The sequence below is a fragment of the Cupressus sempervirens genome, chromosome 5 (genome assembly GCF_028749045.1).
Source record: "Cupressus sempervirens isolate cs-2001-9-10 chromosome 5, ASM2874904v1, whole genome shotgun sequence".
NCBI classification, from domain to species: Eukaryota; Viridiplantae; Streptophyta; class Pinopsida; order Cupressales; family Cupressaceae; genus Cupressus; species Cupressus sempervirens.
This window is the reverse complement of record NC_143122.1, coordinates 498,102,265-498,119,435: the sequence shown is the minus strand read 5'-3', so window position 1 is coordinate 498,119,435 and position 17,171 is coordinate 498,102,265. Positions and strand designations below refer to the sequence as shown.

The following is a 17,171-nucleotide window of genomic DNA, read 5'->3' as shown; positions in this document are numbered from 1 at the left end:
AAGATATACAAATCAAATATAGATACATAAAATGTAACAACAATGCATGAAAAGGAATATTTTTGTACTTTTATTGTTGACACATGCAATTCAACTAGTATTTCTTTTGTACTTTTTATTGTTTTAACACATGCAGTGCAAGGTTGAACTAGTGGTCTAAATGCATGAAATATAATGAAGATATTATCTAACTGCCTACAAATCAGATATAAACGTCAAAATCAGAATTAAGATGTAATTAAGGAGTCAGGTTCACCAAAATGTGTGGTTGGAATAACTTGGAAATAATGTTCACTAGGATGCACGAACAAATAGTAGATTGAAGAACAAAAATTTGTGGAAAGATGATGTCCATCATCAGTTGAGTAAGCAACTTTGTCAAGGTGAAAATAAATTTTTGTGCGGTGGGTTGGTGCTCAGAAGACAGCAGTGAGGGTTGGTGCTTCCAGTAGGTCGGAGTTGGCAAAGTTTGGGAGTTGGAGCTTCCAGTGAGTCGGTGCTCATAAACATAGGGTAGGAGCCTCTAGTAGGTCATAGCCTACAAATCTTTGTAAAAGATCAAGTTTATATAAAAAGCATTTTTTTCTGTGGTTTTCTCCCGCATTGTGTTTCCACGTAAACATTGTGTCATTGTGTTCACGTGCATAATTGTTTATTTCAGTATTTGAAGTATTATTTGGATAGAAGTTTTTTTAAATTGGCAAAGTTGTTATGATACTGATTCACCTCCTCCCTCAGTATAATCTTGTGCTCTTCATATTGTTCAAGAGATAAGAAAATTAAAAAGTCATCTATATTCTAATAAACTTCAACATGGTATCAGACAAAGCCTGGGAGAAAGTTCTGATCTAATGATTGTTAAAGAATTCGGATGAATGATCGAACTACAGTCTGTGGATAGATTACGGAAAGAAATGCAAACATGCATAATATATTGGACGCAAGTAAAAGAAATAAACTTGCAACATTTCATGTCGAATATCATTGAAGATGGTTGGAGTCAAAATTTAAACACTATTGATTTCCGTGTTTTAATACCCAACAGATTAATCATACATATAATCTCACTGGCCAATATAGAATCAGCATTGAATAGATTCGTAAAACCATGCGGAGGATCGTGCAATCATCTGGTAAAATATGAAATAAAGAAGGAATATTTATTCTTCAATTATATTTTGTATTTAAGTAATTTGGTGTCTGAGTTCTTCAGAGTTTATAATCTGGAGTATATATTAGTGGGATTATAGAAAAGCAGATTAATATATTTCTGAAGCCTAATAATATTTATTAGGAATAATTTTCTTCGATGCAACCATCAACAGGGAATAGTATTAGTTTGTATTCGTATCATCTTTGGGATCTTCATATAATTGTTTCAAAGTTTCATACATACCAATATCAAGAGTAGTATGCCTGTGCGTGAAAAGTTCATTCAATGAAGTTAGACAATATGGGAAGGATATATAAATATCAGTAACATCGAAGTCTACAGATATTAAGCAGCACCGATAAATAGCAATTATTATCTTCTTCATACAAAGGAATCATTTTAACAGTCCATTGTTTGGCAAAAAGATCTCATTCTGAGCCTGCATCGAAATTGGAAATTACCATATTCTCAACAAGATTTTAATCTATGCAATGCGAGTGAATAACAGTTTTATAGTGAGCAAGGTATTCAAATGAGGGTGCAATGGAACTATCTGGCTTGGATTCTTCATATTGTAGTCGTCTTCTAAAGTTTATTAATTTATTTGTAATAAAATCCCTCACGATGCCTACAAAGACAACTATCATGACGAGTATCATATTTAACACAAATAATTGATGACTGATGTCATAAAGTTCGAAAGGCAGTGACTTAAAACTTACAAATATACAGCCGAAAATTATTGTTTGAACCTCACTGAAGAATGTATTAATAGTGGAGAGATACGAACAACAGATTGTATCTTTGTCCTTCATCGATATAAACATTTATAAAAGAAACTCTATGGCATGCTAGAGAGGATAGTGGACAGTTGGCAGTGGTACACCTAGAAACATTGGATAAGACAACTCATATGCTGCAATTAAAGAAGAATTCTTTATAGAGCACCCGTTTGCAAAAGATACGACACAGTTAAAACACACACTGTTTGAACAAATACTTTTTCAGATTGTATAACTTTTAAATTGCAATAGAGATAAAGATAACGCATGTGAAATTCTATTATATAGTCAAAGGAGTGACAATAGCTTCAGGTGGTAATATGATGTGTCAATCAAGGAAATCCACATAATGAAAAGACTATTGCAGATAAAGAATGTGAAGTTCAAGAGAGCGATTTGCAAAATGATTAGTCAGTAAACTAAGACGGGTCATCAAACAAAGATTAAATTAGCACAGATTCATTATCAAGAATAATCATTAAACAAAGGTGCAATATTAATCTCAAAGATGCTATTGATGAAGAGGTGATCTGTTTAGGCAAACATTATGACTTAACATCATTCCTAATATGAATAGCGATTAATAATAAGAAAGGTGCAATTGTTTACACTCTTAGAGTATATCAAATAGAGCTTTTAATAGATATGATTTTGGAAATAGTCCACACCTGACACCTCTTATGAAATGATACATTGAAGATATGCATATAGATTCAAAAGGTTGAGGTGTGTGGGGGTGAGATAAAAACTCATATAGCAGCAGGCGTATTTTTCTTGAGTATCCAGATTTCTGTATGAATGGTAATAAGGCATAGTGGGGACCATATGGCTACTAGAAGATGGCACAGTAAATGGAGTTTTTAGTTTTGATGGTACTTGATGTTTTCAGCATTGCCAAATCTTTTGGAATTTGGGATATAAAACTTGCTATTGTTTTTTGAAGGCATGGTGACCTTTCTATGATACCAACCAGCTTCATGCCTTGCAGTTGTGGAGTTATATTTTGGTGAGAGTGTCAAGATTAAGTGCAGAATTGGTATGCGAGAAATGAGCGTGGGAATGGTGGAATTTTCAATTTTTGTAACCAAAGGGTTCATTTAATGCAAGCAAGTCCAAGATATCTTGAGCCCAAGTAAAGATAGAGTCTGCAATCACTTGGAAGTGACCCTGTGTGATTTTGAAAGGAAATAATAGCATTGGAGAATTCCATCATGTGAGCGAGGCATGCTTCTGTGACAGAGGGAGAAGCTAGAGGATCTGGTTCAATTGAAATCTGAGGATCTTGGTCATATTGGTTAAGAGGGAGTAGACCATGTCAACATGCTTTCTCTACTGATCAAGACACTATAGCACTCAGAGGACTATGATTCATGGGATGAAGTTCCATATGTCTGGACTGAAATATTTGTATACAAAAGCCTAGGTTGTGATGTTCTTGGATAGATGAATATTTGTTGGATCAAGGAGTATCCAAGAGAATAGTTTGATACTTCATGCCTAAGTCATGTAGGCTGAAGAATGAAAACACAATCTTCTGATGATGTTGAGTTGGTGGCATATTGTAGATTAGTTTTTTCGAAAAGAAAGAATTAACTTTCAGAGGGGTCTGATAATCCACCAGAGGCAACCTTGGACAAGGAGGGTAGAAGGTTGACCTCAGGTTTAGAGGGACTTTGACAATCCATCAAAAGCAATCCGAGATGAGGATGTCAAAAGGTTAATATCTATTCTAGAGAGAGCCTGCTTAATGAATTCTTCTTTGAGACAGAAAATTGAAGTGTCAACCCTTGTAGTGCATTTCTCTGAGATCAAGAAATCAAGGGTCATCCCTTGTAGTGCATTTTTTTGAGACGAAGAAATTGAGGTGTCAGATTGAGGTATAGACATAGATCTACATGAATACACTGACTTAGATTGGGTTGGAAGTATGATTGATCAAAAGAGCACATCAGGATGTTGTCTTAGTTTAGGATCAACAATGATTTCATGGATTAGTAGGAAACAATCTTGAGTTGCAGAAAGCTCTATTGAAGTTGAGTATATTGCAGCTTCTATGGGAAGAAAGAAGCAATGCAGCTTAGGAAATTTATTCTAGGGCTATTTGGTGAGCCCCTGAATCCTACTATTATCCATTGTGATAATCAAAGTTGCATCAAGCTTTGAGTGAGTCCAATGTTCCATGATAGATCAAAACACATTGTGCTTCCTTATCACTATGTTAGAGACATGGTAGAAAGGGATGTGATTCTGTTGGAATATATTAGTACAAGTAATTAAAACCTCTCTCTAGGATAAAAGTTAAATGCTTGCAGAATAAACTTGGTATGGTTGAAAATATAAGTTAAATTTGAGATTGAGTCTGAATTTTATACTGATATATAAAGATGTTTAATGTTCAATCTCTTTTGTTGTCATGTGTGGGACTCCATGACTTTATGGGCCCTTGTGGACTTTATTGCAAGGTGACAATTTTTCAAATAATGAACACTTGTATTTGACATTGTAAGATGACGACTTTACAATGAGTTGTTTCACTATCATGATGGATATCATGTGACTTGATATCCGTAGACTAAGTCACAATGTTCGAATTCGAATTCGAATTCATTGAGCATAAAATTCGGATGAAATTTGACAAGGGTAAAAATGCAAAAAAAATCAAGATTAAATTTATCTTCTAAATAACTCAATATTATTTTAAAATAAAATAATACAATATTAAATAACAATAATGTATTAAATATCATAAAATTCGGATGAAGTGCAGAAAGTGGTAAAATTCGCTGAAATTCAAATTTCACGGATGAAATTCAACGCATCTTGTGACTTAATCCATGGACATGTCATGATAGTTAATATCTCTTAGACATTTAGCTATCACGAGACTTGATATCATTTGATAGATCATAATGATCTTTAAGAGATAATCATGGTGGATATTGTATCCATGGATATATCATGATTTATCATCCATATGGTAGACATCACGAGACTTGATTTCAGTGTACATACCATAATATAGATATTTGTGTTATGAAGAATGTCACATGACTTGATATTCATAGGCATATCATATTTCCTGATATCACGAGTAAGGTGATATCTCTTCTCACAATAGAGGAATTTATTGTGATATATACTTAGATAGATTTTATCTTCCCTAGCTAAGAGTGAGTGTTGAAATGATAGCTTTGGTCAAATTACTATGGATGATAATCATCAATAGGATGATCTATGATTATATACATATATGCATATATATGTGTGTGTGTGTGTGTGTGTGTCTATATATATATATATATTGTGTATATTGATACACACACATTAAATGCTTAACCATATATTACTATATTAATTATATTTGTAAAATCAATTATCATCGATAATGATCTTATTATCATTAATATTGTTCCAAGAATAAACATAATTTTCTATCTGCATTTGATTGATATTAATTAGTACCATCGTTGCCATTTATAAGTATCGATAAAGAGTAAAATAGTTTTGATCAGGAATCAGATCCAAGTTTGATTAAATCTTATTATATTACTGACAATTATCAGAAATGAGATAATTTGTATTGTTTGTTTTAAATGATGCACATGACACATATTAGTCACCGATAATGAAAATATATAGTTATCGGTGGAGAGACATGTCTATCCACTGATATGTCTTGCCAAAACATATAAATATCTCAATGCAGATTGAATCATGACAAGTGCCGAAATTCATAAGTGCTAGTCATTAGCATTAGATCTATATATTCAGATATTTGTTCCATAATCTGAAATAACTGAAGCATTGTCATATTAAGAATATTTATGTTGTGAAATATCATTGCATCTCCATTCTGATTGTAATCTGCAAAGAATCATTATTTAGTAAGGATATTGTTCAAGAGACAAGAAAATTAAAATGACCATCCATATTCTAATCAACTTTAATAGTAGGGGCAACTTTGAGGGTCAAGGATGACTTAAGTTGCCTTTTACCCACTTAGTTACCCTTGACTGCCAAATGGTAGCCCAAATTTGAAAACAGGGTCCTATTTGGTATGGGGATGCTGGAAATATCTGCGAAATCAAGGTGTGATAAGAGGAAACATATACGGGAGGCCATACATGCTAAAATAGGGCCTAGGTAAGCAAGAAATTGTATACGGATACAACTTATTATGCTATAATTGCTATAGTAAAGGTTCTAACCTAGAATGTATAAATGGTGTTCGATCCTTAATGGTCTTTTAAATAATGCTCAATTGGAGTCAATTTGATCTACTAATCCATGAAAATATGCTCTTTGAAGAAATGAAATTGAGTTGGACGAAAGAAAAAGAATTTGCATAAATGGCATAAATGGAAGGGCAACCTTGTTCATTGAAATGATATCTTTGGAGGCCTTGTTTTGATTTTACAGCTCAAATTAGTAGTTTTGTTGTGTAATTAGTTTGGTCTCCAACTTGAAATTTTTGCTATCAAATGTCTATGGCACTATGAGTCATATCCTCTTGAAAAGTTTATGTGACCTAATCATTGTTAACTTGGAAACCATAAAAGATGAAAATTGTATTGCCTACAAGCTATTGAGAAAAAAAGAAATTTAAGTTTTATAATAATATATCTCATTAGGGCTTGTATGATAAAATGAGACATAATAATTTAATGCTTAGTTGGCCAACTAGTGTAAACCATACACAAAGGGCTTGCGGAACAAAAGTAAGAAGTTGCAAGGCATAGGAGTAGGTAGAAGCATAGTTGCGAAGCATGGTGAAATATCACCAAAATTGTGATATTTTGCGCACTGTAAAGCTAGGCGATTAAATTGCATAAAATCGCTGTGATTTTTCCTGCGCAAACCGCTAGATCACACGCAAAAAGAAGCCAAAAAATGGAGGCAAAAAGCACAAAAATGTTGACCAAAAATATAATAAAAAAATGGAAAAGTTGAGCCTATGGTTAGGGTTTATTAAGGGAAAGAGGCAATGGTGGAAAAAAACCCAAAAAGTGTTGACGAAAAGACCAGTTCTTCTCATCAATTCAAGTATTTAATGCTTGTTGACATGTCCTATTCAGACCTTTGCCCCAAAATATATTCTAAGACCAGTTCTTCTCATCAATCCAAGTATTTAATGCTTGTTGACATGTCCAATTCAGACCTTTGCCCCAAAATATATTCTCCTCATAGAGAGTCATTTCTTCTCTGCCTCGCATAATTACGAGCATAAGCAACAACTGTGTTGTTCCATTTCAGTGCTGGAACTCCGAAAACTTTTCTCGCCACACTCTGTAGATCAACAAAGTCTGCAATGGCCTCGTCAAGCCTTCTACACAACTTAAAAACCGCACCACCAACACAATCACGACAAGATGACAAAATTGACTCATTCTTGACAAAGTACAACTTGTGTTCTCACGATAACAACTCTTAAGAATTGATAACAACTATGGGGATTGCAACGTAATCTAATTCAGCAATAGCAATTGATCTGTATGAGGGATTGAGATATGATATTGTGGCACAAGAGGTGTCTTCTTAAATACATGTGCTAATGAATAATTTTTTTTATAGCTTTCAAGTAAGTTATTATTAATTTGGGCGGTAAGGATTTTTTAGTAACAAGTTTTTGCGATATTTATTTTGGTAAAAAACAATTTTATTATTGTGTTCATAGTTTCTGTAAATATTTTTATACAATTTTTTTGAGGATTTTGTTAATATAGCAATTTTTAACTATTGTATTTAATAAAATTCACAGTATTTTACAATAATAATGTTCATTGTTTACTACTGCCCATTATAAAATTTATATTGTAACTGTTGTATTTAATACACAGTAGTTAAACTTAATATAATGATTAAAACTTCTAGGTTTTAAAGAAGATTTTAATGAATTGTATATTTTCAAATGTTCGATAAAAGTGTCGATTTATTGCTGGATTTTTGCCGATTCTGAAATTTCCAAAATTTTTGGGTCCATTGAGTTATCGCCGAAACTGAGTTTTTCAAATATGGGTAGAGGATGAATTTCAAATTTTGAAATAGGTTGACAAAAAGAATAGAAAACCAAATTAGTGATGTTGGGTAGGGATTGGGTTACTTTGGGCGAAGGAAAAATTGTAAAGACATGCAATATCTCCTTACTGTTAATTCTGTAACTTCGAAATCATACTGATCTGATGGAACACATCGTACAGATCTGATTATGCATAAATAATGCCTTTGTAATGAAGGCCTATAAATATAATTGTTTAGTCTTCAATTATGATCGGTGTCTCCCTTGGAGTGTAATGTTGTTTAAGTTTAATCTTGAACAAATTAGTTAGTCACTAACTAAATCTATTCCTTAATAGGCGCCGATTTGGAGAGAACAATTCTGGCCGACCTAGACAGGGACATGTCCCTTGGGTGCCTTATTTATGTAGGTTATGTTTGTGGATAAAGAACACACAAAAAAATCTTAGTCTGCTCCTTTAGCAGACATTGCCTCATACGAATAGTAGCAGAATTTATATATTATTGCAGAACTATTATCTCAGCAAGAAGGACTAATATTCCATCTGCAAATTGATGAAGACAATCTCCAGCACTTCAAAGGTTTGATATCAGTTTGATTAAGAAGCAGAATTTGCAGAAACTTTACACTTACTAGTCTAATTTAAGAATCTTTTTAATGAAGTAGAGAAGGATGGTGTCAAGAAAATGAGAGACACAAAACATGACAGTATTATTCGCAAGGCTTCCCTTTTCAATGAAGAATTAGGGTTTGTAGATGAGTTACTGACTGATTATATGCTTGACGAATTAATTATCCTAGTCACAAAAGATCTGAGAAGGTGGCAATCTTGGCAAACTTTAAAGGCATTTGTCCTCCAATGATTGGGTTAAGCAATGCATGGGGCAAAACTTGTTCAATTTCCTCAACAAGAGATAAGATTTTCATAACGTGGTTCTCTGGAAATTATCTTCCAATTTGAGGACGATGATCAATTGTTTGGTCTACCTTGGTTTACGGGGATAACTGGATTAATAATGAGGGCGTGGCTTGTATAAGGAAGCCCTTAAGTAGGTTTTGATGTGGATTAAGTTCTTTTAGTTTCAATTACCTTCATAGATGTAAATCAAGGAAATATTGGGGAGAATAGGAAATTTATTGGGTACATATATTTCATGCTTATTTACGACAAAGGAAAATGAATCAACAACTTATGAGTGAGTATGAGTATTATTTAAACATTGTAAGGAATTGTTCTTCTATTTGCTCTTGGACCAAAGAATTGGATAGTGAAGGTTTGTTGTTACTCATTTCACATGTAGGATAACGGAGCGCATGGCTAGAAAATGTCTTAGAATATTAAAGGAGCTAGTGTCAGAAGTCAAAACAAAATTGATGTAGAAGGCAAAAGAAAAGTCAATGTAGTAGAAGGAAGAAAATTCTAGGGATAGTTTTAGAGGACATAGAGGTGCCTAGCCCTTACGTTCCTTTTCTCATACAAGAAGATGATGGGATGGTTCAAAAGATTGAAAAGATCCAGAAGATAAGGAGCATGAGATGGGCTTGATAGAGGGGCCAAAAGAAAATAAGGGAGGGAAGTGCTGGCTAAATTGGAAGTTACAGTAGCCTTAGAAGATAAAGGTGTGCCTTTTAGAAGATCACCAAGGCGAACATGTAATCTCGATGCTTAGTTAATCTAGAAGGTAACCTTGCGGTAACAAAATAGACTATAGCTAGCAAAGCATGGGAGGTGGCAAAGCTTGATGTAGCCAAGGGTACTCAATAATTGCCTTAACACAAGCTAGAGAAATGGTGGGTTGGCACTCCCCACCAAATTAAGCTACTTAATTGGAGTGTTAGGGTATGATTGCTCTTCACAAATGTTGCTTGATGAAGCAATTGATGAATGTTTATGTTTCTAGTGTGTCACCTTGTATGAAACTAAACTAGTTTAGGGGAAAATCAAGAAAGGGATGAAAAAACTTTGGCCTAGATGATCTAGTGGGGTGACTTTTGCATAAAGGGTGTTGGGAAGTATGGCCATTTTTTTGGATGATAGAAGTGTAAGCAGTGAAGCTATATCACTGGCAACAAATGCCATTCATGTAAGGTTATCTAGTGTGATAAAATATTGCACATATCTGTTATCAAATGTATATGGACCTATATGTTGGGAGTGAGGTAGTTAGGTTATGGGAGGAGTTAATCCACTTTTGCAGCATGTGCAAGAAGATGGAGGGAACTATGTTAGGATATTTAAATGCCATTCTTGGTCTAGATGATAAGAAAGGAGGATGCTTGCCTTTAGGTCTATAGTATATGGGGATTTGCTTCTTTTTGTTTGAACAAATATTTGATGGATGTCAAGCCATCCTTGGTATCATTTACATGGAATAATAACAGGATGGGATACTCAAATATCCAAGTAAGATTGGGTGGGTTTGTAGTGTGCTTGTAGTGGGAACTAGAACTTAGTGTTTTCATAACTAAGGTTTTTCTTTTTGGTGGATCTTATTATTGGATGGTGTGGATGGAGATTACATGGGGTCCTAAACAAAAAGAATCCCATTTAACTTCAAATTTATGTCATTTGAACAACGTGAGTTTTAGCATATTCTTAAAAAATGGTGGGATGTGGAGGTTAAAGTCTATAGATGATACATCCTTAAAAAAATGCTATGTCACATCAAGGTAGAGGCGAGGAGATGGAATAAGGAAGTGGTGAGTGATTTTTATGTTGGTAGAAGCAAGGTTGAAATAGAGCTTCAGGAGGTAGAATTAAAGATTATAACTTTTGGTTTGAATTTTGATTTCAAGAATGAGGAGAATTGTTAAATGGAGAGCTATAATCAACTATCACTAATGGAGGATATTATGTTGATGCAAAAGTCTAGTTAAATGGTGAAGAAGGGGTAATGTAATGCCAACATTTCACTTATCTATTAATATTAGTTGACAACTCAATAAGATTGAGTATTTCATCACTTTGGAAGGAAGGTTGCTCTTAGATGTTTTCTTGATAAAGGGGGTTGTAGGAATAACCTTCAGCTACCAACAACTTTCAGTAACTTTTAGTTACCCCTTAGGAGATTATGAGAACAAGAGTGAAATACTTGTCCAGGTCAAAGTCTCTGACAAGTATTTCACTTTTCATGCACAAATGAAGAAAACGGAGCAGCACAAAGTCTGCTATCTCTAAATATGTGCTCGTCTTTTATTGTTTTATATTTTCCAAAAACAGCGATGCTAGTCATACTGCTATACACAGCAGGACTTGCTTATTGTTTCTATATGGTCTAGAAATTGTCGTTTAATAGTGTTTCTTTTCGTTTGGAGCTATATTTTCCTCTCTTCAAAATCCATGGTAAGTTTCAAGTTATGCAATTTACGACCTATCTATATCATGCTGCTGTGCATTGTATAATAGCACTGATGTTTCTGGAAAATAACTTCTAAGTTCATAAGTGACAAATAATATTCTGTAAGAACTATGATATGATATCTGTGAAAGGACAGGCATACCTTAGATTGGGAGACTGGTCTCTTAGTTGAATGGAACATAAAATATTTTAGATGTGGGTCTGGGTGGATGCAAATCCACATTTCATAATTCAGTATACATGTCTCTCTATTCTATTACATCCCGCGTTATCAATCTTTACACAACATGTTTGTTCGGAGTCCTGACATATTCTGCTATACATGCATCTACTAGCTTAATCTCTTACCATTCTCTATTGTCCCATATTTAAGAAGTACCAAGCTTGCAGGTTTGTGTTTCTCTTTGTTCATTTGGAGGCAAACTCATGTTGAATATCAAAGTTAACTGCAACTCCAAATGGGAAACTTGATAGGTGGATTTGGCTGATGAGCTAGATGTGAAAATTAAGTTTGTTTTTTAGCAAGGTTATATAATTTCTCATTTATACATGGTTTATTTGAAGCATTTATCAGCCAGCTTAAGCTATTGTCTGCTTTGTGATTCTGTTGAATACCTGATTGTGTTTTGACTTGACCTTGGTTGAAATTCTAGGTGAAAGTTCCAGATGATGAAAAAGGTTGGGATTGGAATGATGGAAATTCTAGTGAAACTGGATCAGTGAAGTGTAAGACTGCTAACACACAATGTATGGAAAAGGAAAATCTTCTGTTTTATCAAATGGATCACCCAACTGCGAAACTGAGAAATTCACAGTCCTGTAATAATCCTGTTTATTGTAATAATAAGTCTTATGAAGAAAATGTTACTCAAGGCTTATCTAGTGGCAGTTTCTTCCCAAATGCAGCTCAGAAAAATGTGAATGAGGTTCATGAAGCTTTTTTGAAGAACATTAACAAGGTTTGTAAAGGAAGCTTGCCAACTCAACTGAGTCAACCTCTGTCAGAAAGATTAAAGGATGACTTGTCAAAGTTTCCAGATATGTCTGGCAGTAATTCTTACAAAGGCTCATCAAACTTCGTAAACACTTCTGTTGCTGAATATATTGATTTTATTAATAGTGGAGGCCGGACCCTCATTACAAATCAAAGTTCAGCAGGGCTAAAAAATTTTCAGAAGGGTTTTACTCTAAACAGCACGAGTAACATGCAAGAGGCAGTCCCACAAGAGAAAGATTCAATATCATCAAGTTTTGAGCTCAGACTTGGTCAACCTTCACAGCAAAGACATGCTATTGGTGGTCCACTATCAGAATCTTTAGATTCTCAAGTCTCAAATGCTGCTATAGAGAGACAGAAATCTATATTTCTTCAGCGTATGTTGCAGAGAGGTAATGCTAAACTAATATCTTGCATTCTGGCATTTGAAGGTTGCAATGACAGAAACTTTACATTTTATTATTAAATTTTTGTTTGTAGTGAATATAATAACTTGAAATATTGAATCAATAAATTAGTTCATTCTCAATGTTTGTTCATAATTATGAGAATTATGAGCATGGGGACGTGGGAATCTTTTGTGCAGTTAATGATTCAAGTATGGCGGAGGGAGCCCAACAAAATGCCACCTGTTTTCCTCCTGGTTACTCAGGCAATAAAGAGAAAGAGAAAGAACGATGGTTTAATAGCCAACCGCGCGGAATTGAAAGGACAAATATGGTACAATCTGCATGCATTGACCATATAAAAGGAGATTCTGTGAGAGGATCAATTGTTTCTATGTATCTCCAGCCCGGTCAGCAGCCTAATGGTCTTGTAGATGATTCATCAGTCCCATCTATGAATAAATTTATGGGAAACCCACATCAACTTGGTAATAGGATGATGCACACAAATCCAAATTCTCATGGTATTGCTAAGCACGACATATCAGAGAGTTTGAGAAGCAAATTTAATGGCATTTCTAACAAGGTATTCCCACAAAGTGAAGAACATGGATGTAATTCAAATCAAACAAAATTTGGTACAACATTTGAGCCTAGTATTGCCTGTGATATGTATGGAAATTCAGCATCTTCGATTCAAATGAAACAGAGGATTGACAGAAGGCTATTACATGAGGTCATTCCGGCACATTTTGTTGCACCAGATGTAAGCATGCTTGCTAAACAAACTATAATGAGTGAGACACAAAAAAATACTGCATCACCTATCGAGATAGACAGCAGAAATGGCCCTAATCAAATGACATCCTCTAACTTAAATGTTGGTGATCATCCTGATGCTTTTTGGTTAAGAGCCATAAATTCTGCCCTATTGAAGAACAGTGGGCCTGCATTATTGTCAGCAGCAGCACAATTAAATATTCCCAGAACAGCAGCTTCTGCAACTTTGTCAAGAAATGCAGATAATGCAGCAAACAAAATTGATGTTGATGTACATCAATTTCCACGCATGTCTGAAGAGCAATTGAGATGTATGCTCGATTTTATGGGTGGGACCAATGTTTGCAAAAGAAATGAAATGATGCCAAATGATTCTAACCAAGAACCAAAAGCAGACACAAGCCGCGAGCAAGGTCAGCTTGGAGGGATATGTGGTAGCATGATTATTCAAGATCGACAAAAACCCAATACATGCGATCCAAACCAAGGAATGTATCATCAGGATAAACAAGGTCCAGGGAATTTCTTAGATATAGCTGGTGGAAGTCACCATGTTCAATGTGATCAAGGCTTAGTTGCTCCTCATGACAACTCAGAATTCCCTGGTGCGAGTTGTTATCATTTCATTATCTGGAACATAATTGCCAAAGTCATTGTAATCCGTGTTTAAGAAATTGATTTTAATTATTCAGTTTTCCTCTTGCTCGTGATTTATGAGATTTACAAATCACAGACATCTGATTTATTTTCTTAGAACGATCTCTGTATGCTTCTTTTAAATGCAGGTCCAAGCAGTTCACGAAGCAATGCACCTTCTTGTGAGGATCAAAACCTAGCTCAAACAAAAGAGGCACGTGGTCAGCAAATTGGTTGCACTTTGCCTACTGCAAGTGATAGGCCATTGCTCAGGTCATCTAAGTCACTTTAATACACACTATTTATTAATAGCTTTCTAATAATAAGGAAAAATGAAACATTAGTCCCTTTGTTTTTATTAATGAATTTTTTCAATTCTGTCTGCTGGTATGCCCCTTTCAAATAAACATCAGTAGATGTAGTGAGAAAGCCATTAGGGAGCGAAACTTAGATATTGCAAAAGCTCCAGTAACACTTTTAAAAATTGTATTCTTTAGTCAAAATAGACTTTGGGCATTAAAACTTTTTATGTACTTCATGAGGAACTTGGATTATCACAAGTCCATTCTCTTAGTGTAGAGCACTTAACTTCATGTTGTATTTTCATTGGAATACCTTTAGTTTTGAGTCAAAATCATAGTCACAGGGCTCACTGGGTACTTGGCAGACTCATTAAATCCCATGCCTAGCTAGGACATGAGTGCGGACTCATTGGTGTGCGTGGGAAAGTCTTTATCAAAACTCGTCCTTGTAGGTCAATCTCAGGTAGATAATAGCCTCTTAAAATTGGGAAAAAAAAATGCAAATTTCTAAACTCAAAAAGCTAAAACACCACATAGTTAGGGCTTAATTGCTGATCTATGGCTTTGAGTCGTTAACACTTGCATTTTACAAGGGTCTGGAATCTTGACTATTGGAGCGTGGTTAAAAACAGAAAAAATATGATAAATGACATGCACGATGAAGGTCCTTGTGACCTTGAAGGCCTTTATTTGGTCTTGGTGGAATTTGCTTCACCTCTTGATCCCACCATCTATTGCCAAAGGAAATGTACAATGTGTGCTCCCTTAACCCTTCCCCTATATTGTTGCAGGGAATGCACTAAGGGTGCTCCTCTTGACCCCACCTTCTATCCATGATAAGGAACATGCTAAGGGTGTGCTTGGACCTTGTGGGGGATGTTTTCCTTCAATCCTGCCAGGGACTGCTATTGCAAGAATCCTGTTCTGGTTCACAGGAGCAATTTTTTTTGCTTACGCCATATGGAAAACAACTACTCTTTCTTTTGTTTGTCTTGAAAATAAAAACAATGTTTTTTTCCATATTCTATGGATTTTTCAGAAACTTTTTCGTAGTTAAATCCCAATTAATTGGATTCACTTATACTTTTGGCTTGCCACTTAATTCACAATCTCGAGTAATGCTACTGCGACTGCAGTAGCATCACAGGCTTCTTGAATTTTTTCTTACTTAATTTTCCAAGTAATTGAATTCAATTATACTTTTGGTTTGCCAATTCAATCCCAATATTGAGTATTGTTATGGTTCCACTAGCATTGCAAACCTTTTTGAGATAACAGCACATCACCTCACATAGAACTAGTGATGTTAGGCTAAGTGATATGAGATCTCCTCTACCTTAATTCATGATTCATGTTGTGATTTTCCTTTTTCTTTTGATGTATGCATATCATAATCTACGACTTTTGTACACCAAAAACACTTGAATATTGGTGACTTATCACAATTAGTTAAAATCACATATTTGTGAATATTTGTAACTATGTCAACTATTGGAGATTGGTTAGAAGCAACAAAATTAGGAAAAATAAGATGCATCATGAAGGTCCTTGTGACTTTGAAGGCCTTTGTTTGGCCTTGGTGGCATTAGTTCATCTGTTGACCCCACCATATATTGTCACAGGAACATGCGTGGTATGCTTTAGCCTCCCTTAACCATGCCCATATTGACAACATCTGAGCCCAGTGACTAGTATGAGTCACCAGGGATAGCTTCTTAGGAGGTTGTTCATTGCTCAACCACTTTGGAAAAGTTGATCATTTGGTCACACAACTATTATAATATTCCACTCACTGTTGTTCCCTAACATCCAGTATTGATCCTTCTTCCTTTCAGTCACTAGAAATCCTACTATCCTTATCTTGCCTATACTGCTTCCAGCTGGCAGCTTCTGTTCCAACAATACCAAGTGAGTCTTCCCCTATAACATAAGTAAAACGACTTAAGGTTTGCATTGTGCGGGGTAGAGGCGTATGCTCTACTTTAACCAAATTGCCAATTTGTATAATAGAATATACATGAAAATAAACCAACATTACTTGATACTACAGAAGATCTGGATGTTAGGCCAGTGAACCCTGATATCAAACAGTGAAGAATAGTCATATGGTAGATTTACAACTTGCAATACACCTTAAGAAGGAATCACTCTAACATCCCTGCTACAAGAGTTATACTCAAATACAACTACTTTCCATGACTTACAATTACATACAATTACATGAGCTTTTAGGTACACTCTCATTTAATAAACCTAGGATTTGGGTAAACCCTTGACCTAGATATTACACATTAAGCTGACTAAGTACCAATTGAACCAGCATAAATACCATGGGTTACACATTTCACAAATAAGCTGCTCTATTACCCTATTCACATCACATGTCTAGGTGCATGGCAGTCTCTGGTTGACACTGACAACAATAAATCTTTCAAATCTCATAACTATTGATTGCATTCGAGTTAGAAATAGTAATCAAGCTAGCCTTTTCTTGCATAAGAATGTTTAAAATTTTAAATCCCAAGTTTTCCAATTAATCTCATTAACTCTTGGTTTTGAAGTTTAAACACATTTCTTGCTCTTGGTTTTCAAAATCTATTTTCTTGGGTATAGTATGTCGGGTACGCCGTGCATACATATCAAGACTTGTACAAAACCAAAGCGAGGAATTCAGGATGTCTTTTATATACAAAACCCAATCTATGAAGACATCCGTATGCTTCTGCCCAACATGATAACTTCTTCAAGTTGTGATATTGC

At 34.8% G+C, this 17,171-nt stretch overlaps 1 protein-coding gene across 1 annotated transcript in view; it reads left to right on the top strand.

The window, feature by feature from the left end:
* LOC149556900 (uncharacterized) overlaps positions 1–17,171 on the top strand; it is a 166,874-nt gene that overhangs the window by 48,417 nt on the left and 101,286 nt on the right. Inside the window, exons 5-7 of the mRNA XM_089831531.1 lie at positions 11,964–12,699; positions 12,894–14,078; positions 14,259–14,382. Coding sequence (XP_089687657.1) covers positions 11,964–12,699; positions 12,894–14,078; positions 14,259–14,382 — 2,045 coding nt within the window. The remainder of the gene's footprint in view (positions 1–11,963; positions 12,700–12,893; positions 14,079–14,258; positions 14,383–17,171) is intronic.